The sequence below is a fragment of the Varanus komodoensis genome, unplaced genomic scaffold, assembly GCF_004798865.1.
Source record: "Varanus komodoensis strain SLA01 unplaced genomic scaffold, ASM479886v1 scaffold14_1, whole genome shotgun sequence".
Classification (NCBI taxonomy): domain Eukaryota; kingdom Metazoa; phylum Chordata; class Lepidosauria; order Squamata; family Varanidae; genus Varanus; species Varanus komodoensis.
This window is the reverse complement of record NW_025335438.1, coordinates 10,908,692-10,934,496: the sequence shown is the minus strand read 5'-3', so window position 1 is coordinate 10,934,496 and position 25,805 is coordinate 10,908,692. Positions and strand designations below refer to the sequence as shown.

At 37.6% G+C, this 25,805-nt stretch overlaps 1 protein-coding gene across 3 annotated transcripts in view; it reads right to left on the bottom strand.

Annotated features, from left to right (window-relative positions):
• EYA1 (EYA transcriptional coactivator and phosphatase 1) overlaps positions 1 to 3,215 on the bottom strand; it is a 100,564-nt gene extending 97,349 nt beyond the window's left edge. For 2 of the 3 annotated variants that reach the window (XM_044424221.1, XM_044424222.1), the window contains exon 1: positions 1,527 to 1,794. In XM_044424221.1, the coding sequence (XP_044280156.1) occupies positions 1,527 to 1,782 (256 nt within the window). In that variant the 5' untranslated portion in view covers positions 1,783 to 1,794. Of the gene's footprint in view, positions 1 to 1,526; positions 1,795 to 3,171 lie in introns of those variants that run through there. The other variant, XM_044424220.1, reaches the window with a different exon arrangement.
• Positions 3,216 to 25,805: the final 22,590 nt, after the last annotated feature.

The window sequence follows — 25,805 nt, the reverse complement described above, 5'->3', positions numbered from 1 at the left end:
CTGAGGGTACAAATGTACATCCATTACATTCAAAGAGAATGATGACTAAAATCACAAATGAGGAATAATTTGATATCTCAGACATTACCCCACAATCTTCAATTAGAACTGAGAGCAGACATGCTATGGAAAAGGGGAATGGGAAAGGCTGATGAATGGTTATCTAGGACAGAAGTTTCTCCTAAGAGAGATCAAAGCATTTCCAAATCAATCAAGCAAAACGTTTACCTTTTAACCCTTCAAACCCTTTCTATTTAATATACAATAATTTGTAATAAAAATGTCAAAAAGTGAAATAGCCATTATATAACGTATTTGGATGGGGGAAGCTGTGTAGCTGTACAGCAAAAATTACAACATCCACCAGTGAACTGTCCTTTGGACTCCCCATCAATACTTCTTTGTTAAGATCTTCTGCTGATTATGTGTACAGCTGTAGGTCTTTTAGCATGTAGGTCTTTTCTATTAATACCTCCCATAACATTATGTATATGTGTATCTTGCTGTGATAAGACCCAGTGTGATGAAGTTGTTAGACTGCTGGACTGGGTTTCAGAAGATCCAGGTTCTAATCTTCACTCAGCTATGAAACTCATTGGGTCACCCTAGGCCAGTCACAGACTATCTAACTTAGACTACCTCACATAATTGTTGTTGTGATGATAAAATGAAGAGAAGGAAAGCCTTGAAAGTTGCCTTGTGTCCCCTTTGAAAAAGGAAAAAAAAAGTGACACAAAATGCAATAATAATAATAATAATAATAATAGTAATAATAATAATAATGATAGACAGCTCTTAAGACTTTCCAACTTTGAGACATAAACTCTGTATTTGGAGACAACAGTATAGCGAAATCACATTACATGCATCACAGTATTTCATTATATTAGCAACTTAATACTGCAAAGCTTAGGGTAGAAAATGTACAATTATAGTCCTGAAGCCATGATCATTGCAAAAGTTAAGCTTTCATTATTTTTGTACTTTATGTTGATTAACAACCATTGTACTTGGTCTTTAACACTGTTTCTGCATTATGTGTTCAATAATTAACTGTGCTAATTCTTACATTCAACTCATTGGAACTGACCATTGTGCACACATACATATCTACCCAGAAGTAAGACCATTGAGTTAAATTGGACTTAATTAAATTGGACTCTCAGTAAAATAGATAGAGGATTGCTCCTTAAATGTAGACATCTAGATAGCAGCAGAATATTGTCTAGTTAGATGGGATGTCATATCTAATAGACAATCAAAGCCTTGTTCTCTGAGATGGTCGACTTGTGTGTTAGGATGGTAGTGTTTCAGATTCCAGGTAAGACCTTCCCCATACAAATATTTATGCAGGTACTAGATAGAAAACTAGATGACAAGAGGAAGAGGGCTAACCTAGAGTGTTGTAGGGAACAGCAAACCATCATCCTCAGTCTGATACATTTTTACCATCTCATTAAAAAGCAGGGCCTAATATAACATCATGTGTAGGCTATATATAAAGCAATATACAAAAAGGGACTTACCTTCTGTGCCATTGGGTGTCATGGAATTATTATTTATGTGAGAATTATCAATTTTTGGACCATTAGGAGATTCACTACTACCACTCAGACGGTTATGTGGGCTGGCTAGATCCTGCATTTCCATAGACCTAGAAAGGAAAGGAAAGGAAAGGAAAGGAAAGGAAAGGAAAGGAAAGGAAAGGGCAAATCTGAGTACTGCATTCAATTCTGAATATGGAAGGACAACCCATGCACTTTCACAGATCATCTTTACCATTATTTTTACTCTTTCACATGCATGACTGCTTCCTTAGTCTGCCTTATTTTAATATCATTCTACACATGCAACTCTTACTGATTTATATACAATCACATACAAAGTTTAAAAAAAGGATTGATACTCTAAGTCAGGAACAAACATTTTTAAACTGCATTAACAATGCATCCCAAAAGCAATGCAGTACCACTGTTTGCTTGCATATAATTTACCACTCAATTACAATTTAATGGGCCTCCAAACCAAACAAAACACTTGGAGTAATAGTTGAACCTACAGTCTACTGACAAGGAATGAGATATTCCTGATGTATGTGTTTACTCTGGCAAACTACTTAATTGTTCCTCTGTTTCCGCTGAAACAAATGCAGCATTAAAACAATATTATGTCTGCTCTCTTGTTTGCTTTGTGGATTAAATAAAGTGTGCCCAGCTGAAAAGGGATAAGGCCAATATACAATGAATCCATAAAGACACTATTCTGCTGTAGCACATTACAGGACTTGAAGTGTCACTTAACCAAAATGAAACAGTGATAACTGAAAATAAGAGCATAATTATCAATATTTTACAGTATGTATTTCTCTGTTGCATCTTTTATCTGTACTTAAATAAAGTACTAGTGATCCTGATCATAATAATTGTTTTTATAATATTAACTTCAATGTGCTTTTTATGAAATAGCCTATATACAGAATGTTTTTAAGAGGCAATACCTAGAATAAGAATAAGGGGATAGCTACATAAACAAATAGTTTTAGAACACTTGATTCAGTATGATGGAATTAAGAATACATTTATATTCCATTCAAAGTTTTCAAAATCCTAATAAAGTTTGCTTTCTTACTGTTATATCTATATATTTGTATCATCCACATGTCTCAGGAAAGGGTTTTTTACATAGTTGAACTTCACTCTGTGGCTGCAAACCTGGGCACAGCTACATTAGAGTAAATCCCAGTGAACTCAGTCTAAATTACCTTCAATTAAATATGGAGAAAATTCCACTGCATGTTTTATAACAGGAATGCATATTTTACTTTTAATGTAATATTTCTTTTCAAGCTTTCTAATAGTACTCAATTTCTTTTTAGAAATTTTCACAAGCCTCCTGATGGTACATTCATGACTAAATCCAAGAAATATAATCATTTTAAAATACATGGAAGTGTATACGGAGTGTAAAAAGTTTTAGTGCTTCCCAGAAAGGTATATAAATTAATCTTTCACCAAGTACATTTAAACACATTTGCAAAACACTGAAATATTATCCAGATTAAAATGAAGAAAAAACAAGTCTCATGCTTGCCACTTGAAGTAAATAATAATAATAATAAAGTTTCTTCTAAGAATTCTTTCTACAGAAAGTCCAGCTTGATCTTATCCTTACCTGAAAATGGATGAAACAGCAACATCTGAACTGGTTTGGGAGTTTTGCACCTGCAAACCAGGGACACAAATGGAAGCCTCTGTTATTCTGTGTTCATGTCAGGTCTTAATCTAGCTAAACAAAGAAATCTTCCTGGGGATGGTAATGCTGTCTTTTAACCAAAAGCGAAGGAGGGGGCACTGCTGCAGTGAAAGACATATTGTCTTTAAATTGAAGCCTCAACTGTTGTTTCCTCCAGCAGGTCTATCCCCCTCCTGTCCATGTCATGGGGAAGGCAGCCAAATGACGGGATAGTGATTCATCACTCGCCTATGACAGCTGCACACTAGATTATTCCTCTCCCAAATCAACATGCAAAGCAGGCTTGATAAGGTAGTTTAGGAAGAGATGCCTGGGTCAGGTAGTTATTAACAGAGCAAGCATATCAAAGGAAAGGAGGTCCAACAGTATTTCCCATCATCCTCTTTCAGCTTTTGTTAGCATAGGCTTAAGTACATCTTCCTCCTACTCCTTAAGGCTAGGCAGTCTTTTATCCTTATCATGTTAGTTTTCATCTTCCAAATGCTGCACACAATCCTTTATATTTGCAGGTCCAGTTTCCAGCCTGCTTTAGAAGAGGGCAAACCAGTGCTTAAAGATTTGAAGTAAAATGCAGTGCTGTGCTTCTATAAATCAACTGAGAAGTCCCTGCACGTCTAGCTAGGCCAGAGACTTGCTTTTCACAAATCTGTCCCTGCCCTCCAACATAAACTAAAAAGAATTGTACATGCTTCAGAATGAATGTATATGGAAGAAAACCCTTTGAGTGACATTTCAAAGTATAAATGCTATACAAAAAAGCTCATATTACTAAGATGAACACTGTGAAAAAATACTTTTGTACACCCTTAAAGTATGTGAACTCTTAAAGGGTAATTAACTATATATAAATCTGAACCCCGCTAGGCATGTATACTGCTTTTCCTGATTATGAGAAAATGTGTTGTGTTAGGTTGTATTTAATGAATAGTCTTTGATACCAGAATTCCCTCCAAAGCCACCAACAACCGCCAGCAGGTGATAAAGCCCAGGTGAAGACTGGCTGCTGGCTTGAAAACACAAACAAAACTTCCCTAACTATGACATACATTGTCTAAATGTCTGGATTCGAGATTCTACCCAACCTGAACTGACATCTCTTAGATGATCACAGAACAAAGACAAGAGAGATGAGGCATTTTAAGTGCCATAAAAGTCATCCAGGCAAATCTCACTTATGTGTCTGTAGTTTTTGTTATTTTTAATCACAGACAGAATTACTACCTTAGCAAGAGCACACCACTCCTATAAGCAGCCAGACAACATATAATGTTACACACAATGACAAAAGGCATGCACTAACACAGATAGAAAAAGTGCAACTCCCCCTCCCCCTGTACTTAAAATGCTGAATAGTGTGCTTTTTAATAGACCATAGCAAGCCAAATCAAACTGGAGTAACAAATATGTATTTGTAACAGCTAAGCCCTTTTTTCAGAAGAGAAGGGGGAAAAAACCCAAGTGTAAGATGGAAACTTTTTATTCTTAACCCTAGACACTGCAATAGAATGCCTTTAGGATACATTCTCTCCTCTACTTCTGTACACCTTGAATAAATTATAGGTGGGAATGAAGCATGTTTAACAGCTATCTTTTGTTATTAGACAGTATACTGAAAAACAGTATTTTTAATCCAGCCACTAATAAAATGCATTCATCTTCTGAATTCTTTTCACCATAAGATTTAACTGCATATCAATTGCAATTTGTTAATTCCAGACTCTTGATCAATAAAAATTGTTGTGAAAATGAATAAATATCCTACTATCTCCATATTTTAAAAGCCATAACTAGTAGATATTTATATATGTGATATAATCTATAGTGTACTTTTTACATAACTTTTTAATATTCTATAAGATGTGAGAGTTTATATTTGACCTTCATTTTCATTAGTCATACTTCAGTTACAGTCTTTTGCCTATTAAGGATTATTTAAACCATGTGTTGTGCATTATGCTATTTAAAAATGATTCTTTAATCAAAATAACTTTAAAACTACTAATCCTTGCTTAGATTGGTCAAGTGAATCCACATAGTGGTACAGGAAAAATAAATCTACTCTCAAGAATGCAAATGCACACAAAAATTAGACACAGATGTTGGTGAAATTAGTTACAATTTACAAAATGTTACAGTTATACTTCACATGCTTTCAGGTTTGTTGTTGTTGTTATTTTGTAATACAGGTCACAGTATATGCACTATACTGAACTTATGATGGCCAGGTTATAGAGAGCAACACATGCATGGGTGAAGCTTCAGCATTACTAGTGTTTATTACTGTTTTAACTTGCATAGTGTCATACGACCTTAATCATAAAGTATATGGTGCTCAAACATATGGTTTTCTGGCTCATTAATTATTCTACAAATGGAAGAGTACAGCAATAATTGGAATTTCTTGAAGAACTGGCACTTTCAAAACGGAAGACAGAACTACTGTAATAATACAAACATGATTTACCATGAAATTAGACCAACAGTATTTTAAATGGCCAGTGTTATAATTTTCTTCCCTAACAAGTAATCAGTAAATGATCACTACTTAGGAAATGTCTGTAAACTAATCAAATGATAAGCAAACCTTAAGAAAAATTGCTTCTTAGTCTAAAGGAAAAGAGAAGATGATGTTAACAAAGCTTCTAAATTTTTAGTACACCAAAAATGACATTTAAGTGTCCTAAAGGAGCAACGTCTAATTCTGATTAGTTAATGACATATTTTAAGTTTGCTTTTTTCCTAATTAAATTTATAATTCTTTACAGATGTAGGTTTTGTTGATGTTCAATTTGTCTCTCTCATTTTGTTAAACCTGACATAGTTCTCCACCAATCCGCTGAATAGCCACATTAAATCTGTTAATACCATGCTCTTCAACCTCAGAAATTATTTCCAGAAGGCAAACTTGCTTTGAGAGATCATCAAACAAGACTTAAGGTACACATTTTATCACATTTTCCCTACCACAGAGCTCAGGATGCAGGAGAAAATTCATGACTTCTGCACTGTTTATTATACTTTGGTAAATTACAAATCAAAAGCATCTGACAGAAAATAAGTATGAAGCCAAAAGTTAATAATGTTCCATGAAAAGTAAACTGTAAATGGGAAAGGATTCTTATTCTCAAAAGTATAGAGCAAATAAAATGTAGATACTTCTTTAAATTATAGTTTTTCCAGAATTTTTCACTTGCTAGAAGCAATTCTTATTAAATGGCTACAGTTGAAAAGTTTTATTCATCTGAAAAGAAAATTTCAAAGTAAAATACCATGCTTACTCAAATGGAGATTACATGTGAGTCAGAAATTCTTTTTCAGCCAGTTATGATCTAAACAAGAAATCTGAAAGACATTGTCAACTTTCTAATCATATTTTTTCAAGAGAAAATTGCATTTTTTTAAAAAAATGTTACATTCCTCAACATGTATACACAATTTCTGAAATGAAAACTGAGGCAAACCCTAACTTCAGTAGACTACCAAATTCTGTCATTCTGTAATAAAAGCTAGCTCTAAATATAAAATATTTACAATTAACTTTAAAATATGTAGTTTTAATTGTAGCCAACCATACATCATTAAAACTGGATTTAATTTGACTGAATCTGTATCCCTCCAAAGAACATATAATTATTTGCATACTTAAACATTTCTGCAATATTTTGACATATGACTGAAATATCAAAGACAAGTGTCATTCTGTAACACTGCTTCTGAACAACAGGGATGTAGTCGTTAAGCTATGAAGGTTGTAATCCCAAGGCCCCTTACTTTGTAAACAATTGACAAACACACACAGGTTTACAAGGCACTGAGGCCTTCTGGAGTGATTTTTTAATTATTATTAAACCTCTACAGCATCCTATTAATTTTTTCTCTTCCATTTCTCTTCCATTTCCATCTGTTTGAACCCCTGCTGTGGTTACCAAAAGAGCAACAAAGGCTACTTTTCAAAATCTATCAGTGTATAGGGATTTCAGCTTCCCAAATCCAAAGATAGCTAATTAAAAGATGACACTGAACCTATGCCAGAATTGTATTAATATGTATTTCAATGTCATGAGATTACATAATTCATAATTTTCTTGAACTACTATGAAAAAATGAAGAATCTTAAAGTAAAAGTTCACGCTTGAGGTAAAACAAACAAAAACAACATAAAGATGGACACACACTTACATAAACCTTTCTAATAATCTAGAAACTTATGCCTAAAATTGGTAATTTTATGAACTTCACTTTCATAGAAAATAAATGGAAATGCTTTACTACCTTAAAAATGATGAAATTTTTATTTTCTATTTTGCCATTTAGTCTAAAATTTAGAGGAATAAAGTAAAATAAACCTTGAATGAACTAAATTAAATTTTAACATGACTTGATGGTTTTGAGATTTAAAAAAAAAACCCTTTTGACATTCAACTTCAAGAAACAAAAATTCTTATGCAGTTAATTATATGAGATTCATGAACATGATTGAGAATATGATGAGCTTAAAGCAAAGCTTTAAAGGGACCTTGCTTGTTAATGCTCAGTATTTACATATCTAAAATGCATAACATCACATTATATTGTCAGGTAGTTGCCTATGTTGCCTTTAAGGTTCATCACTTTCGCCAGCATTTATATGAAGCAGAATTTCCTGCTTCAGGACGAGCTGTCAAATTCCCTTGTCATATGTCCTTCCCCCAAATTTCTTTTCTTCTCTTTTGGATTCTTGTGTCTTTTACTCAAGTCCGTAAAAATGCTCGTGTCCCCGGCTCCCCAGTGCAATCACTCATCACTGTGTTATTTATTTTCTCTGATACGCTACCACCAAACCAAACACAAGTCACAAAATGCATGTTGAGCACACTACGTAGTTTAGAGCCACGGAACATCTGATCTGTGGGAAGGCTACGCAGAGAACCGTCAAACAGCCAAAATTAACTGCATTTTACATAGTGACGCAGACTGGGTATTAATAGAAATTGTGAGGGGGGGCGGGAAGAAAAGCGCCGAAGATCCCATCGCGGGATATTACTCAGATCCTTGGAAAAGTACAAACGCGTCCTGCAAACAGGCCATTGATGAAGTTGCTTTCATCTTAAAGCCTCAAGTCAGACCAAGGGGAAAAAACAAACAAACAAAAACAGGGGGGTGCGGGGAGGAGAGATTATCTCAGTGTTTCGCAAGACGGGACAGCTGTTGTCAGATCCATGCAGTTGTTGAAACAGCCGGGTTTTGTACTTACAGCGAACAGCTTGCTGCATCCACCAGCGTTAGGCACTCCCTTTCACGCTTTGACTTAACCAACCAACGTTGCTCACATAGTTTTATTCCTGGGTAAAAGCTCTAAAGCCGGCCCTGACTTTTAAAAAAGGCACAGAACAAACAAATATAAACAGCCTCCCCAAGCAACTCCCGTCCTTCTCGCAAGAGTGGAAAGCGCAGCAAAGGAGGGCAAATCCGAGTTTAGCGCACAGGGTGAGCGAGTGACTTCTGCTGCCGCCGCCGCCGCCGCAGGCTGTGCCTGCCAAACGCGCGCTCGCTTGTGCGTGCGTGCGTGCGTGTGTGTGTGTGTGTGTAGGAGTGTGCGCAGGGGGCTGGCTGTGGGGAGCGGGGAGGAAGGGGGGCGCTGGGTCTTCAGGAAGAAATTGGAAACAGCCACCGAGGACTTTCCCAGGAAGGCTTAAAGTCGGAAGTGGCACCGAGAGCTCCGTGCGCAGCAGCGCCCAGTTCCGAAGTCGCCGCTCCGGGCTTCGCTTCCCGCTCAAATCCCACTTTGAGGAGGCCGGGCGCGGGCGCCCGCGCTCTGCTCGCCCCTCGGCATGCGTGGCCAGAGATACTATCGCTGAAGAGGCTGAGCAGACAAAGAAACCGCCGAATCTTCCTCCTTCCCTCCCTCCCTCCTCGCTCGCTCTCTCTCTGCCTATACCTTTGCCCAATCTTGTAGGTCTGCCTCCACCTAGCCCCAAGGCTTTCTCCTCGTCTTCTTCCTCTCCTTTTGTTTATTTGTAATGCAAACCGCAGCTATTCTCTTGCCCTTGCTCTTATTGGTTTGTGGGGAAAGGGATTGTGAGCAATCGCCCTCAGCCCCGGGCTGGCCCATCCGAGGCCACCTTTGCTGGCGATTCTGCTATGCAAATAATGGATCCCGCGGTATGCGAACAAACAGCTGCGGGGGAAGGATGCCGCCTCAGCGCGCCCTGTCAAGAAGCGGGCGGGCTTTTTCGCCGCCGCCGCCGCCGCTACTGCGGCACCGTCACCCTCGAGCCATTTATAGCTTCGGAAAGCAAGCACGGGAAAGCCGCCTCTGCACCTTCCGAGCGAGAGCGAGCGAGCGAGCGAGCGAGCTAGCAAGCATCAGCCTCCGCGTGCCGGAGAAAGATGGGGAACTGGCGGGGGCGGGGGATGAACTGATTTAATGCTACTCTTCACGGGGCACTTTCTGCTAAGCTCCCGCTGCAAGGGGCGCCCGAAGGAGCCGAACCGCACGAGCAAGATCCAACCCACCGAACCTCTATCGGTGCCGGAGAGAGGGCGATCAAGGCAACTCTTGAATCATCTGAACTGAATGGGGTGCATGAACAGATTTTCCGCCTGCTGTCTATGAAGGAGCAAAAATATGAATGTAAAAAAAAAGCCAGTTCAGAAATGCTTAACCTTCACTAAACTCTGCCCCGTGCCAACATCAAACAATCTGACACAATAACCACAAACCTTTCAACAGTTCATAATGTACAGATACAAATGATGGTGGGCAAAATGAATCACTTGAACACACAGCTACTTGGATTTCATTTCTGAATAATGCTACGCGATCCTTATTTATACCTTGCTGTACACACTGTCTATTTGCATTTCTTTTATTTCCCTGTGTGTACACAACAGTCCGATTGTGATACATCTCAAAACAGAAAGTTTTAGTTGACTGATAAAAATCTTTCTAATATAACTCTCTACCAATTAATATAATTAGTATTCATCTAAAATTCAAAACAGTAAATTATGTGAGAAGTGCACACTATTCTATACCTTATCAATTTTAACCAGTTTCATCATGCACAACCTACTAAACTTTTCCCCCTCTAAGGAAAACAGTACAATAAATGGTGCACAGGTATGTAGGCAAGTTCAGATGCCCTAAATGAAAGGAGATTTGAACTCATGTTGTCTTTAAGTCTGTTAGCATACCCACAGAGAATAATCTTACCTTCAGTTAACACAATTTGTCAATAGAAGCCATTTTTATAAAGGCAAAATATCTCCGAGTGACACCTTATTTTGAAGAAAATACATTAATAAAACTTTAATTCAAAGCCCCCCCCCCCAAAAAAAATGCTGGGAATCTTTGAGCTGATACACTAGGATCTCACTTTCCTTTACACAAGCAAAGTCATGGGATAGACACCTACCATATGTGGAACATTAAGGTCAAAATCCACATATTTCGGTTGGTCTGCCCATGCAGCCACTATAAACAGAGATACTAGTCCTTTTTATATGCTTAAATGTCATGCTCGAAGTACTATGCATAAAACTTCATTAAACTGCCACCAAAATAATATTATGTGCAATATATGAATTTTATTAGCAAAAATTTTACTGTAGTAAATTTGCTTTACCTAAATCAGCCCTTTGTTTTTTTTATTGAAGACATTTGTTACAAAAAACTTGCTGGTATCTGTTTTGTTTGTATGTGCTTGCGTGCGTGCGTGCGTGTGTGTGTGTACTGAGTGTTTCTTCAGAACAATGTTCAAATAGAAACATCTGAGGCAGAATAGTTACATATTCTACTCAGATACCTACTGCTCTCTTCCCTTGAAATAGTGCTGAAAAAAGTTTGCAACAAGGCAAGAAGTGAGGCAGGATAGATTTTTACATTGAAAATGTAATTTTGTCAATGAAAATAGAGTTTCATTTATTATATTTAGAAGTTTCACAGATGCTAAAGTAATTCCTTTCTCTTATTCAATCTTGTATTCAAACCAGTCGGAATTTACTTGAATTATTCTGAATTTAGCAGCATTAAAAGTTCTGTCTGCACGCATGCATGCACTTGCGCACACACACTCATTGATTGACAGAGTTATAGCCAACTTCATGTGCAAGGCAGGTGTATACAGGTAAGAAAAGCTCATTTACTTTGCATTTGCAGCAGTGGCAATATTTTAATATTTTAAATATTTTGTGAATCTCTTAATACTCCTTAATAAAATATTGATGCATAACACTTTACAAAAGATGTAAACGCAATAGCTATATGACTAATGTAGTGCTATATGATATGAAACTCTTGACAACAGTTGCACAATGTGGAGGCTTAAGAAAATTTCAGTAGCACCTTAAAATACGATTCAGCATAAATATTCCATTTTGCTATATTGCTTTCAAATGAGTAAATTAGCTATACCATCGCTACTGAGGAAGTAAACTTTTCATCTTTCATTATGAGTACTGTTTATACTAGCTGAGGCTTCCTCTGTTCATGACTTTATATGAACTGAATTGATCCTGTATTGGGAGGGGGAGGCGGGGTGCTGTTAACACCTTCTTGTGCACTTTTTGGTCGCATTATCACTGACTGTCCAATCAACACTCTTCAGTTCACAGTACTTACACACAACTTATTTGGCTGTAAATCAGTGAGGCTTATTCCAAATACATGTATTCAGGATCAAGGTGTCAGAAAATGATTTTCAGTCTGTTTGGGCAGTGATCCTAAGCACATTTTGTTCAGGGATTTCCTCTTCTATGGAAATCAGTGGAACTTATTTTTATACACTCATACATAAGATTGGCAAGTAAGTTTGCAAACTGCCAGCTAAATTCCTGCTGACTTACTCCTCTTTACCTGCTTAAGAATGTAACAGCCAGCCTTCCAGAGAAGAAACTAATCTCTAAGTGACATATGTTTTCATTTAATACAAAATGCAATAATAATAGAAGGGGCATAGAGCTAATAATTATTTAATTAATCTATTTCTATACCATGTTCAATTAAAACATTTCTTGGTTAGGATACAGTAACTTATTGTACACTAAATCAAGGCAACAGTGTATAACTGTTATATAAACATATAACAGAGCAAACTTTTTTTTAAAATGCCAAATGAAACTGAAAACATGCTGCCTAACAATCTGCAAGGAAGAACTTAAATGGGACCCTGCAGGAAAGGACTCCAGCAAACAAGAGCCACCACAGAGAAGGCTCTGTCTTATGTTCTTGCCAATATACTAATATGGACACTATTAATTGCAGTCCCTAGCAATTCTGTGTCCAACTTTAAAGTCTTCTATTGTGCATCACTTACAAAAGTCGAATCAAAAGGAAAATGTACTTGCATAAGCCACATAAGGACTCATAATATTCTTCCATCTGTGAAACCTTTTAAGTAGAAATTTATTCTTGAAGTTGATTTCTACTTAAAAGGTTTCTGAGATGGACTTGTAAACACAAACTGGATGAGGACTCTTCTTCTAGTCCCCACTCATTCATGAAATGGGTGACTTTCATAGACTCTCAGCCTAATCTTCCTCACAAGACTGTTGTTGTAACGATAAAATGGAGAAAAGGAGAACTCTGTAAGGCCTTTGCATATCAAGGTGGTATTGATGTAATAATTACAAAGTTATAATACATAATAATGGATAATGCAGCACTATGTATTACAATGTAAATGTTTGAACACTTAGGAATAATAAAATTATGCTTTTCTCTTAAAAAATTGAAGAGAAATATTTTAAGGTATATTTTCATTAAAATGTAGGCTGAAATTAAAATGCCCACTAAATAATCCCCAAAGTACTATATATGCTTAGTAAAACATTCCTGATGAGCATCTCCCAATGCTGCATCACAAATCGCTTTTGAAGCTCAGCAGGGTTTCAAGCACAGCTGCTCTGTTTGGGAATGCTCACAGCACATGCAGAACTACTTGTAGTGCTGAAGGTTCTGAAATAATATACTGTTAGCCATATTTTCAAGTCAAAATTATCCACAACACAGTGATTGGATAATTATTTTAATTTTTTACGTTGTTTGATTCTTACTCTCTACTATGAAAGATTCCTATCTTGATCCTGAGAACTGCAGCCATATATGGTTACAGAATTCTGCATATGCCAATACAGTTACTAAAGAAGGAATAATGCATTGCTCTAGGTAGCTCAAGGGTTGTGTGTGCCATGAGTGAGCAAGGTGGGAGAATAGTTCCCAGCAACTTTCCTGCTCTCCTTCCTCATCATCCCAAGCAATGCAATACAGAAGCCTGTGTACAGCCACTGTTTCCAGTATCATGGGTCAAAGAATTAATTAGTAAAATGAAGGATTCCAATTTTTTGTTACTCTGCTTTTTAGTCAAAACACCATCAAAGGCTTTCATCCATTTTAAAAAATAATCACATTGTTCAGTAAGACCAACCAACAGTCTTATAGGACAAATCATGAGATAAATCAGTCTCTGTATAGATTCACTGAATTAAATGGTCTACTGCAGGGGCAAAAATTATTTGGGAGTCATGAGCAAATTTGGAAAATTGTGAAAGTATCTTGAGAAACTATAGAGAAACACCACCACAAAATGGGAGGCATGGCAAAGAGCAAGTAACCTGCCCAAAAGACTGAATAGAAGGCAGAGGTGGGTCCTGAGTCCCAACACACTAAACAACTAGTTTGAATCAATAGTTTCCATCATCATAATCATCATCACTATCATCTTTCCTTTTTTTCCTTTTGCAAGGAACCCAAGTCAACTGAATAGGTTTTCTTTTTCTCCATCTTATCCTCACAACAATAGTTCTGTGAAGTAGGTTAGGCTGAAAGGCAGTGCCTGGCTCAAAGACACTGAATGAGCTTCAGATTCAATGGTGGACTAGAACCCGGATTCCCAAGTCGCAGGCCAACTCTCTAATCATTATGCTACAGTAAGCCTATTTCATAGAAATTCCAGCTGCTGACAAAAAAATGCCCCCCTCCCTCTCTCTAAGAAAGCGGGAGGAGCAGGACAATTTAATAAGCGTCATTAATTATGTCTAGGGTGTATTGGTGCCCAATGCCATCACGCTACCCAGCCTTAGTCTTCTGTAAGCATAACTAGGTCTGAAGAAATAAGAAAGAGCTTTGGTGGAAAGAAAAGATCTTGATTAATTTCAGGTGATCCTTGTGGAAATGATTCTATAACTGAGGCATGCATACTATCAGTTATTGCAGAAGGCAGGTTCATGTGCATTAATCTTCTCCCTTGGATATTTTTGAGAACAGGTTTTAACTTCCCTGGGGTCTTTCACATGGGAATTTTAAAACCCATCAGAGGTCTAGCAGCAATAATTTTCTTCTTTCTCCCTTTCTTTCCAGCTGGTTCTATAGTTCGATTAAGTATAAATTCTGACAGCTGACACGTCTTTGCTTTCACATTGGGAAGGGATGGAGGAAACATGTGGTATTGGAAGGCTTCCTGTGACAAAGAGTGAATGTTGCCATCTTGTACATTACCTGCACTAGTCTTTGAGGTTGAAAAGGCCACCATGATATCATTAAACATCCACAGCATGACCTGATATTAAATCCATACCCTGGAACCTGCAGGCATTGTCAGTGTTGTGCCACTGTGTTTCCATCAAGTAAGACAAGTTTTATTGGCCTTAAAAATATGATTTATCTTGAACACAGTGCTTGAATCACCTTGTACGTCACTTATTAACAATAAAATTCAGTTCAAGACAAAGAGATTCATTTAAGTAACTTTACTCTTTGCATAGGGTTAGACCTCTGAGGTTTAAAACTCTTGAAACAAGTGGTGTACACTACTTATACTACTTAACGGTCCATATGCCCAAGAAAAAAAAACTAACTAAAAACATTATAGGCTTACTAAAACATTCTGAATTATTTGTATTAACATTTTACCCTTGCACTCTCAATATGAAGTGGTGGGACTTAATAAAAGAATCATTTGTCAGTTGAGTTGACAATAATTGGTTATTCATTTTAATGGAGCACTCAGCACAGAATAATAACTGTGCTTTGTGACTAGAGTGTAATTATGCTGGGTGTATTTTAACTAAACTCATTTAATTGTGCAAAAACAACAGATTGAATTATAATTACTAGAATAATCAGATCTTTTCTTATACTTTATTGGTTCATTGGCTGCCCCCAAAATGATAAAACTAGCATTTGTATGCCTGCGGTTATGAAATGTTGGCTGGCCTTTTAAATTATGCTGAAATGAGAAATAAAAACAAGTTTGATTCTTATTTGTTAAACAAAGTAAGTGAGAACTGCCAATGAATATGGTCAAAAACAAAATACTCTCAAGACAGAGGGATGATGCCCATGAATTTTAGTGGGAAAGAAGGTCATCACTGAAACCAAGGAAAGAGCTTAATTTTATCAGGATGCCAGTTAGTATCCTAATATATTTGTTCACAAAGAAAAGGCATTAACGGATATTTCAATTAAGTGCATTACTTCCTATGAACTAAACCAACAGTTATGGATTGTCTTTTCTCCATCAATATTTGCATACTTTGTCATAAAGGGAAATAAGGCCTAGCAAATCTATGTTTTCAATAAGATATTAAGATGGAGTTATGACATATAGAGATAGAACAAAGTCCTGCACTGAGCATTTCTGAGTCAGCAGTTGCAGGACAATTTTTCTGTCTAAATATACATAGACAGAAATATCTCCTCGCTTTCTGCAAAATTATATCCACACAAAACCTGAAACTTGTTGGAATTTCATTCTATTATTTGCTAAGTATGCAACTTACAGCTGTGGTCACTGGATGTAATCCAGGTCCATTGCTGCAGTCCTGAGCACCATTTCTCACACTGACATTTTTGGGATTTATGTGCAGCTAATTCCTTGCAGGATTACAATGACTGGGAATATTACCATTGATTTTGCAATGCAGGATAGATTACACCTATTCATTTCATTGGGAGAGTTAAAGCATGTTTAATTTGGGTAAATTAAAACACATCCTTAATTTGTTCCCACTGTAACCAGCTATACTTGTGCTTGTTTGGGTTGGAATGGATGGATGGGAAAGATCATCTTGTGTATCAAAATAACCAAACCTTCAACTGTTAAGTCACAGAGAAGGAGGTACTTGCTTTACACTTCCATCCACCTATAAATTGGTTAACTGCAATTGATCATAGTACCTTGCTTTGATCCTTCATAGCATAAACATAATTTTATGTGTATCAGAGATAGATTAGTCTGCCACTGAATGCAGTGACAAAACTCCAGGCAACTCCAGTGCAGGCAGAATTAGGTTTCTGAGTCCAAGTAGAAAGTATACATGCAGCACTCACAATTTCTATTTTTGAAAATGTATACATTCCAAGAAGTTATAATAGCAATGCAGTGGTGGAGGAAAAAATCTACAGCTTCAAAGTTTCTCCCTCCCCCTTCTTTCTAGCAGCATTAGCTCTTTTTCTGCAGTCTCACCAATCAGAAAAAGAGTAACCTCTAAAGCTGTTTTAGACTGAAGGTCAGAATTCAAAGGACTGGTAACCTAATCCAGAGAACACTGCAATCACATTGCTATTGGAAACACACAGAGAAGCACCACCATTCTCAATGTTTTTATTAACCAAAGTCAATAAGTATACAATTTGGAGATTTTTTTTTTCTGTACAGTAAAGTTTACCTCAATTTAACGGTTGTGGGAGATCAAGTTGCCTTATACTACTGCATTTTATTTTTGTATTTTGTGAGGTAAGGAAACTAGATTCTGTGTTACATGCTAATGAAAACAACAGGTTTGATTTGTTTATCTAATACTTAAAAGAAGCACCTCTTCCAGCCAAGATGTAAATAAAGGTTAAAGTCTTACTGGCCCTTAGACACTTTCATGGTGCTGATAATTAAACAAAATAACAATTAAGCACATTATTTACCTCCGCCTTTTAACCTCCTTACTCTACTAGCTCCAGCCAGCTCAGATTTATATAGAATTAAATAAAGTTCAAACCTTATGCCTATTTCAGGAACAATAAATAGAATAAAACTGGGATATAATCAAAACTCAAATAGAAGAGATTTATTGGTCTGGCTTTGGAAGATGCCTTGAACCTTATGTTGGAAATACCCAGTTAAAATTTCTGAAATTTCACACCAATCATTTTGCTGTCACCATAATTTTACATGGAGGTATAGGAAATAGAAATGTGGGGAGATAGTAATATCTTGCAAATTCTAAATTACAAGTCTTTTCTAATAACCGTTTGAGCATTGATTATGTTTTTATGAACCTGAATTCAGAAAACATCAAGGAATTCTGCCTTGTGTACATTTTTGTTCTGTCCTATGATATTAGCTTAGATGAATTGAGGCTAAATAAATCAACAAACAAAAAATAGGAAGGACACTTCCTTCAGTATTGGTAAAATTAAAAAGCTGTTACTGTGCTGATAGAGATATGCTAAGATTCAAGTTACTTAGCAGAACAAGTTGTTTAAAAGTAAGCAGGACCACTATCATGCCAACTCCTGCCGGCTGAACTGTAGATCTGCAATTAACTGAGCCCTAATCAGAGGGCTGTTTGCTTCTATTTCCTTTCCCAGGAAGCCAGAGATCAATTAGTTGTCCAATATAAATTGCAAGGTAGGGAAAAACAAAATAAAAATAACATTAGAATATATAAAATAATTTTGATGTACACAACCTGTTTTATTCATCTGATACAAGTATGAGAGAAATTAGCCTACTAGTTAATATTATTTATTCATTTTATTTAAGATAACTACACTTCTAGTTTACAGTAAGCAGAGATTTTGTGACAAACGCCCATGGCTTGTATTAGTAAAAATGTACAAAACAACAACACCAGTAACAAAACCAGTTTGATGTAGAGGGTAATGAATTAAACCTGGACCAGGGAGACATGCTTGCAAATCTCTGCTTGGTCACTGGCTAGCCATGGGAAAGTCTCTATTTCTCAACCTAGCCAACCCTACAATGTTAATGTGATGGTAAATATCTCTCCTCAAGGGAATGGCACATCATTTATTTTGTGCATTGTAATGCACTGTACGTATTTGGAAAATAAAAAGAGTATCACCTAGAGGAACACATGCCCTCTGCCAAAGTGATCTTCCCAAATGTGGTGCCTTCCAGATGTTTTGGACCAATGTTTACATCACTCCAAGCTAGCATGGCATCAGTCATGAAGATGGAAGCAGTATTCCAAAACTTCTGGAGAGAACAGTTGCCCTAGATTACATGGACTCAGGTACAGTGACTTTTCATCAGGATAGATATTTCTATCATCCATCAGCATTGACTATATTGAAAACACAAATGTTCTTGCATGCACTATTATCCAATTACATAATTTTAAAGAGTTTGTGGTAATAGCCTCTTCTAGCTTTGGAAACAGACTATCTATGTAAACTAGGGGTTGCTTCCAAAGAAGCTTTTTATTGCACAATCACACTGCCTCATTCACAGAATCTTATGGGGTGGTCCAGACCATGCCATCTTCCATCTTGCCATCTTGTAACCTTGCCACGCTTTACCACTACTTCTGTCTTTTTTCTCACCAGGACAACAATCTACTAAGGAGCAGAAGACAGAATAGCTTCAAAATGAATTTTGATTCTTCGCATTAGGAAATAACTGTCTGGCAGCACCCTGCTTATAAACATTGCAAGTAATCAAATTACCAGAGGGTGGAACAGAACACAGAATGCCCAGCTTACTAGCACTTCTGCAACAGATTTAGTTTCTTTTCAAAAACACATAGAGACACATGCACAATTTAACTATGTTTAATAGAATGCTTTCTTCCGCAATAGATAAATGCAATCCGCTTGGTCGCATTTATAAAACAGGTGCAATTGGAATATTCAGCAACAATTAGTACAACAAGCAGTTATGTGGGAAGATAATGGAAGGGAAGTGGTACACTGACTGCATTTTACAGCATGAGCTCTTGACTCAAGAAACATTTCTCTTTCACCCTAGTCAGGATTAATGTGTAAATATGTAGGAGAGGAAACTGAAATGTGTATATGTGCTTTTCAATAATGTTTTTAAATTATCTCCAAAGTTGTCTCCCTCTGTAAAATAGGAATGGGAGCCAGGAAGAGAGATGCTTTTTTATCAGGGTCAGGTTTGTAACAGAACATGTGAAGTGTCCTTGATATATATGGCCAGTTGAAGCACATGCAATTAGAATCACAGAGTTGGAAGAGACCTTGGAGCTCATATATTCCAAGGGTGGCAAGCCGAAAACTTTAAGCCTGCAAGATAAATTTTGTTTTTAACTACAGTCTCAAGATTCATAAACCAGAGCCCTGTGCAAATGGCATGCACTTAGACTTAAAGAATCCTGAGGCCAGAAATTTTGTTTTGCAAACTAGAACAACAACAAGGTCACACAACAGTCTGCTCCAGGATATTCTTCATTGGAGCAGTATAATTTAGGGAGGTGATAAGGAGTCATTTTGAAATCTTATGCAAGGGAAAAGTCTGCTTTTTAGGCAGAAGAAGAAGAAGACATCAAACCATAAAAGTGATACATATCATATATATAAATCATTAAAAAGACAAATAGGATAGCAGTGGCAAATAAAACTTTAGGGTTCTGTACATGAGTAAACACAATGCTTTATTGAGGCTGCTTCTTCTGTTTGCTTGCTTGTTTTTTTGGGGGGTGGGGTGGATTAGGGCATTTGTTTGTCTGAAGGAGAATCAGAAACAGTTTCCCATCACCACTCCTAGCCAGAATTTGGGTTTCTTAGTTTTTCTATATAATCCATTAACTGACCACAAGGTTGCACTGTGGTATAGCTGCAGTATAATGGATTTGTGGCAATACATGAAGCTTTTGTTCAAGTAGTCAAGATATCAAATGCAAATTTAACATACTTTCCTTGCTCTGAAATGCCACTACCAAAATAATAAATAAAAAAGGGATGGAAAATGTAAGGCAGGCTATGAAAGATGATGACATTGTGAAAAGACACCATCAAGTTCCATGCATGAGGGATCATGAGTGTTCAAGTCAAGGTTCCTTAGAGAAGCCCTTAGTTAAAAGTATAGTTTGTAACTAAATGCATACTGAAATAAATAAGTGTTTAAAATTCTCTCAGTGACCACCAGGAAGGAAACAACATATATGTCATGGAGGAACACATTCTAAAGGTGTTTGGACCACCACAGAAACATTCCTATTCTGGGTACTTGCCAAACTCATAGCTTCACTGATGCACCAAAGAGGAGGGTCTCAGATGGTGTGAGTAGGTATAAGCAGTTCTTTAGATTATGTACTCCTAAATAGTTTCAACTGAGAAACTTAATTGCCATGCTTCAGAAACATGTGTGATGCGTTGCACACTGGAAGGAAAAAAAAAAACTCAACTTCAAATATAAGATAATGGGATCTTGCCTAGTGGCAGTTGACCAAAACAGAGATCTTAATGTTGTAGTGGACATCTCAATGACAATACTGGGCCATCATCCAGCTGCTGCTGTTGCAAAAAAAAAAAAAAAAAAAAAGCACATTCCATGTTAGCCATAAAAAAGAAGGAAATTGAAAATAAAACTGCTGCAGTCATACTGCCCTTACATAAGCTATGGTGTGACCAGGCATGTAATACTGTGTGTTGTTCTAGTCACTGCACTTACGGAAGAATATTGTAGTGTTGGAAAAGTACCATGGAAAAGTAGTGCAGAAATGGACAACTAACATTACCAAGGAATTGGAGCAATCCTACACTCCGGCCTATGAAAAAAAGTTACATTGGAAAACATGAGTGAGGGAAGACATGATAGAAGTGTACAAAACTATGCATGGTATAGATAAAGTGAGTAGCGGAAATATTTTCTCTGTTTGTCATAACCCAGGTTCATCACGTGAAGCTGATTAGTAGGGGATTAAGGGCAGATAAAAGGAAGTACCTCTTCATATAGCACGTACAATTAAACTATGGAACTCAGTCCAATAAAATGTAATATGACCACCAATTGGATTCCTTTCAAAGGGAATTAGGAAAAAATGTATCAAAAGCTGTCAATGGCTAGTAGTTCCAATGACCTGATGCTACCTTCTGTGTACATCACAGATTGCTGGGGAACATTCATATCCTGATTATGAGTTTCGCATAGGTATCTGGTTGGCCACTGTGCAAACAAAACACTAGACTAGATGAATGGTCTTATCCTGCACGGCACCTCTTACATGCAGAGTATTGGAGGCTAGCCAATCATGACACTTTTAACGTTCCACCTTGGCTCTTGATGTCAGAGAACTGCAGAATTTCATGTCCAAGTACAGCTTGGAAGGACCTCTATGTAAAACCTTGGATAGCCACAGTCAGTGCAGACGAAGCCTTGATGGACTGATTGTCTGACTCTGTACAAAGAGGTTTTCTGTGCTTCTGCAGTGGTTGGCCATGGTGCGAACAGTGGACTAGACTAAATAGAGCTTTGGTCTGATCCAGCATGTCTCTTCTCATGTTCTTATCTATCTAACATGGGAAGTTAGAATGCACACAGCACAGTTTTGGCCTGTCAGATAACTTATTTTATATGTTGTGCACAATGTACGCATTTTTGTTCCGTCAGCTTGTTATACATATGGACTATGATAGGTATGGGTTCATTGGCAAGTGCTGCCTTATAGCTTTGGTCACTTCTTACTTATGCTTTAATTTTTACTGCGATTGATTTCATATTGTTGCAACATACCTTGTATGGTCTTTAAAAACTAAACAAAATGAAATGAGAAACCGGCTGTACTCATTTACCAGTGCTAGAAGTCACACCTATTGAACTCTGTGGGACTTACTTTTGAGTAAAGAAGCATACCATTATTTACTGAAAATAAACAAATTTGTGCATTTGGATTTACAACATCATGTATCACCCACCTCTGTCTTTAAGCACTATATTGCATGGATCCCCACTTCTCCCTTTCAAGTAATCGAGAAACCAGTGCAAAGCAAAGCTGTAAGCAGTCAATTAATGTTCAAGATGAATACATTAACTGCTTGATTCTTGGAATTCAGATTTATTTATAATGAAGGCAGCACAATAAGGAGGTTTGTACTTTAGTTTAACAGAGGTTTTCCTAGGAAAATATAGAGCTAATTCTGTTTTAAAGCAATAGTTAAGAAGGAGACAGTCAAAAACTCCTAACTGTTTACACATTGGTTAATTCTTTCTTTTAATTGATTTAGTTAACATTTTTCAAAGATTTTCCTTTCAAACTCACTTCGGGTCTATAGGATTGTGCTCGTACACTCTAAACTGAAACAGCACTTAATGTTCCTGTAAAAGAAAAAGAAAACTTGTAAGGAACAAGCCTTGTATACAAAGTATATTGTGGTAGTTAGCCTAAACACACCAACCTGTTAAAACTTGTTTAGCATTTGATCAATGCATAGGAGACCCAACTGAGAATGATTTAAAGCTTACATCAGCTCGAGTTAGAATTTCAGTTCATAAAACAACAAATTAAATACCTTTTTGTTCCCATTAAAATAAACAGGTACGAAAACTGAAAGGTCTGCTACCAAGGATGCAAGCTTAACAAATGCATACATATATTCTACTGTATTATTGTTTACAGCTATTTTAAGTAGATCAGAAAGTAACTATTCATAATTACAGGCAATAAAAAGGTGCTTGTGTTGATTGTAATTAATGAGCTATCATTAACAAGCCTTAGGCATCCTGCTACTTGTTTTGCATAAGCAATATGCATACAAACTGTTAACATGCTTCTACTAATCTGCTCAAAATATTAGTAAAGCGTGGGCAAGGGAAAAAAGGAAGTGAAAATAGACACATCACACAGAATGCTGCTTGTAAAGGGACTCCTGGCATTTCTGTTTTTAATTGTTTATCTATTTAGATTATTTTTGGATTGTGCTGCCACTCAATGAGTGCTTGCAGCACTGTACAATAATAATACAAAGACATTTTAAAACTCAGGGATTAGTGGCAAAAACAGAAGGTTATATTAAAAACTTGGTGGACCTATGTTGCCTTCACCAGCTGTCTGGATGCTAAAGAGGGAGCTAGCCTAGCCTTCCCATAGGCATGGAGTTCCACAGCTGGGGTGCTGCTATACAGGAGGCCCTGTTAGGAGGACCCACCAACCTCACCTCTCTAGGAAGTGGTACACACGAAAGGCCCTCAGATGATGCCTGCAAATGCTGTGCAGGGTATGGAGGTGGCATTCTTTTTGGATCCACCTCCATGAGTCTGCAATGGAAAGGGACCACTCTGCAACACTCTGGCATATAGACTAATTTGCCAGCTTCTTGTGTCTTTTTGTTACAGACAAAATTCGCCTGAAATATGCGAATGTTACCAGAAATTAGTTCTTCGATGAAAAGGTCATTATGTGGTTGCGAACCATATGGATTGGCAGTTGCCATGTATTTTAAACCAAGCAGCTCAACTAACCAAGGGTTAGATGCCACAATTAGAAGTGGCCTTTCCATTCAGTGGTGCCCTTCAGGCAAGGAGTAGCTGAGACTCTCACTCAGCAGAATGAGTAGGAAAGATACCAAACACAGGTCCACCTTTCCATATGTGGAAATAGTACATATTGCCAGCTAAAGAGGGACGGCCTGAAAGACAAGTAAGAGAAGGCTCTAAAATGACTGAGTGCACCATTCACGGAAGGGACTGCATTCCCGTGATGGCTCCTGCTGGCAGGAGGACTAGGCATGATTCTTACGGACTCCTCCCTGCACACTGGTGCGGCCACCTCCCATTGTTCTGTAGGCTAGGACAGATTTTTCAGGGGCTCAGGGAATGCAGGCAATATGAAGCATCAATGAAAATCATATCCATATGTCTGCCAGCAGTGGAGCATGGATCCATGAAACAGTCATATTCTCAACAGGCATACAATTGTAATCAAACAGAGGTTAAGTTGAAAGATTTATTTATTTATTTATTTATTTATTTATTGTATTTGCATGCCACCTCATAGGCTGGGAGCTCTCTGGGTGGCTCACAAAATGAAAACAAAAAACCCAGAAACAACGACATAACATAGCTGTAGTAATAAAGCAAAAACATCTAAACCCACATAAAATTCAACTAATATGAAGTGCGAAACAAGAGGATATTATAAACAAGAATAAAACTAGCAGTGAAAAGCAAATAAAACCATGGTTCTAAAAGCACGTGTTAAACAAAAGTGTCTTTACTTAGAGGTGAAAAAAGAATAATGAGGATACCAGTTGCACCCCTTTAGGCAGAGAGTTCCAAAGACGTAGTGTGATAACAGAGAATGCCCTTTTTCTGGCCAATTCCTCCCTCACTTCATTTGGGAATGGTTCACAAAGAAGGGCTTCTGTTGAAGATCTAAGAGGTTTGGTAGGGTTATGTGGAGACAGGCATTCCCAGTCCCAAGCTACTCTGAATTATTCCTGTGCAATAACAGGCAGCCAGTGCAGTTGGAGGAGGGCCAGCATGATATGTTCTCTAGGACTGGTCCTTATTAATAACCACACTGCTCTGTTTTTAATTAATTGAAGTGCCCAGACTGTCTTCAGGCAGCCCCACACAGAGTGCATTACAGTAATCCAGGTGAGAAGTTACAAGCACTGTGCCACCAACTCCCACCTACCCAACCTTTCTAGAAGGAAACCAAGCTTGATGGCATTGAAAGCTGCTGAGAGGTCCAGGAAAATCAACAGGGTCATGCTTCCCTTGGCTCTCTCTTGGCAAAGATCATCCCACAGGGTGACCAAGGCAATTTCCATTCCAAACCTGAGGTTAAAGCCTATTGAAATAGATCTAGATAATCTGTTTCCTCCAAAAATTCTTGGAGCTGCCTGGTCACAACTCACTTGAGCACCTTGCCTGGGAAGGGAATATGGTAACCCCTGCCATCTTTAGAGGAGCAGGCACCAATTCTTCTCTCAAGGAGGCATTCACCTCCTGGATCTAAAAATGAATCTCCTCCTTCAATCACTCAATTAGCCAAGATGGGCAAGGATCAAGCCAATAAGTTGTGGCACAGACATGACCAAGCACCTTGTCCAAATCTTTGGACCACAATAGCTGAAACACATCCAGTAATATGGAACCAGATGGTGCACTGGATGCTTCATCACTGAGATAACTGTTGCATCCATCTAGAGACAAATCTAAGCAATTTTATCCTGAAAGTGTCACACAGATTTGTCACAGTGAGTCTCTGGGTTCAATGTTGTTTGCATCTTGGGTCAGTATGTAAAAGCTCCCAAACCACCCAGAAGTTTTCTGCTGGATGACACCCTGAGGATGCAATTGAATATGTCTGAAAATGGGCACTAAGCTGTGTTTGGTTGGATTCATTCCGAGTTTTCTTCCACCTGAGCTCTAGCTGTCTACCCTCTTGCTTCATCACTCACACCTCTGGCATAAACTGAGGATCTGGGCAGGATTGAGAGAGGGAAGAGGGTGCCTGGGAGAACCTGCGTCAACTGCCTGGGTCATATCCCTATTTCACAGGGAGATCTCAGCTTCAACAGGAGAACCAACCATACTAGCCAGAAAATCCCCCCGTGCCCTCTGGAAACCTTCTGGTTCCTTAAGCAATAG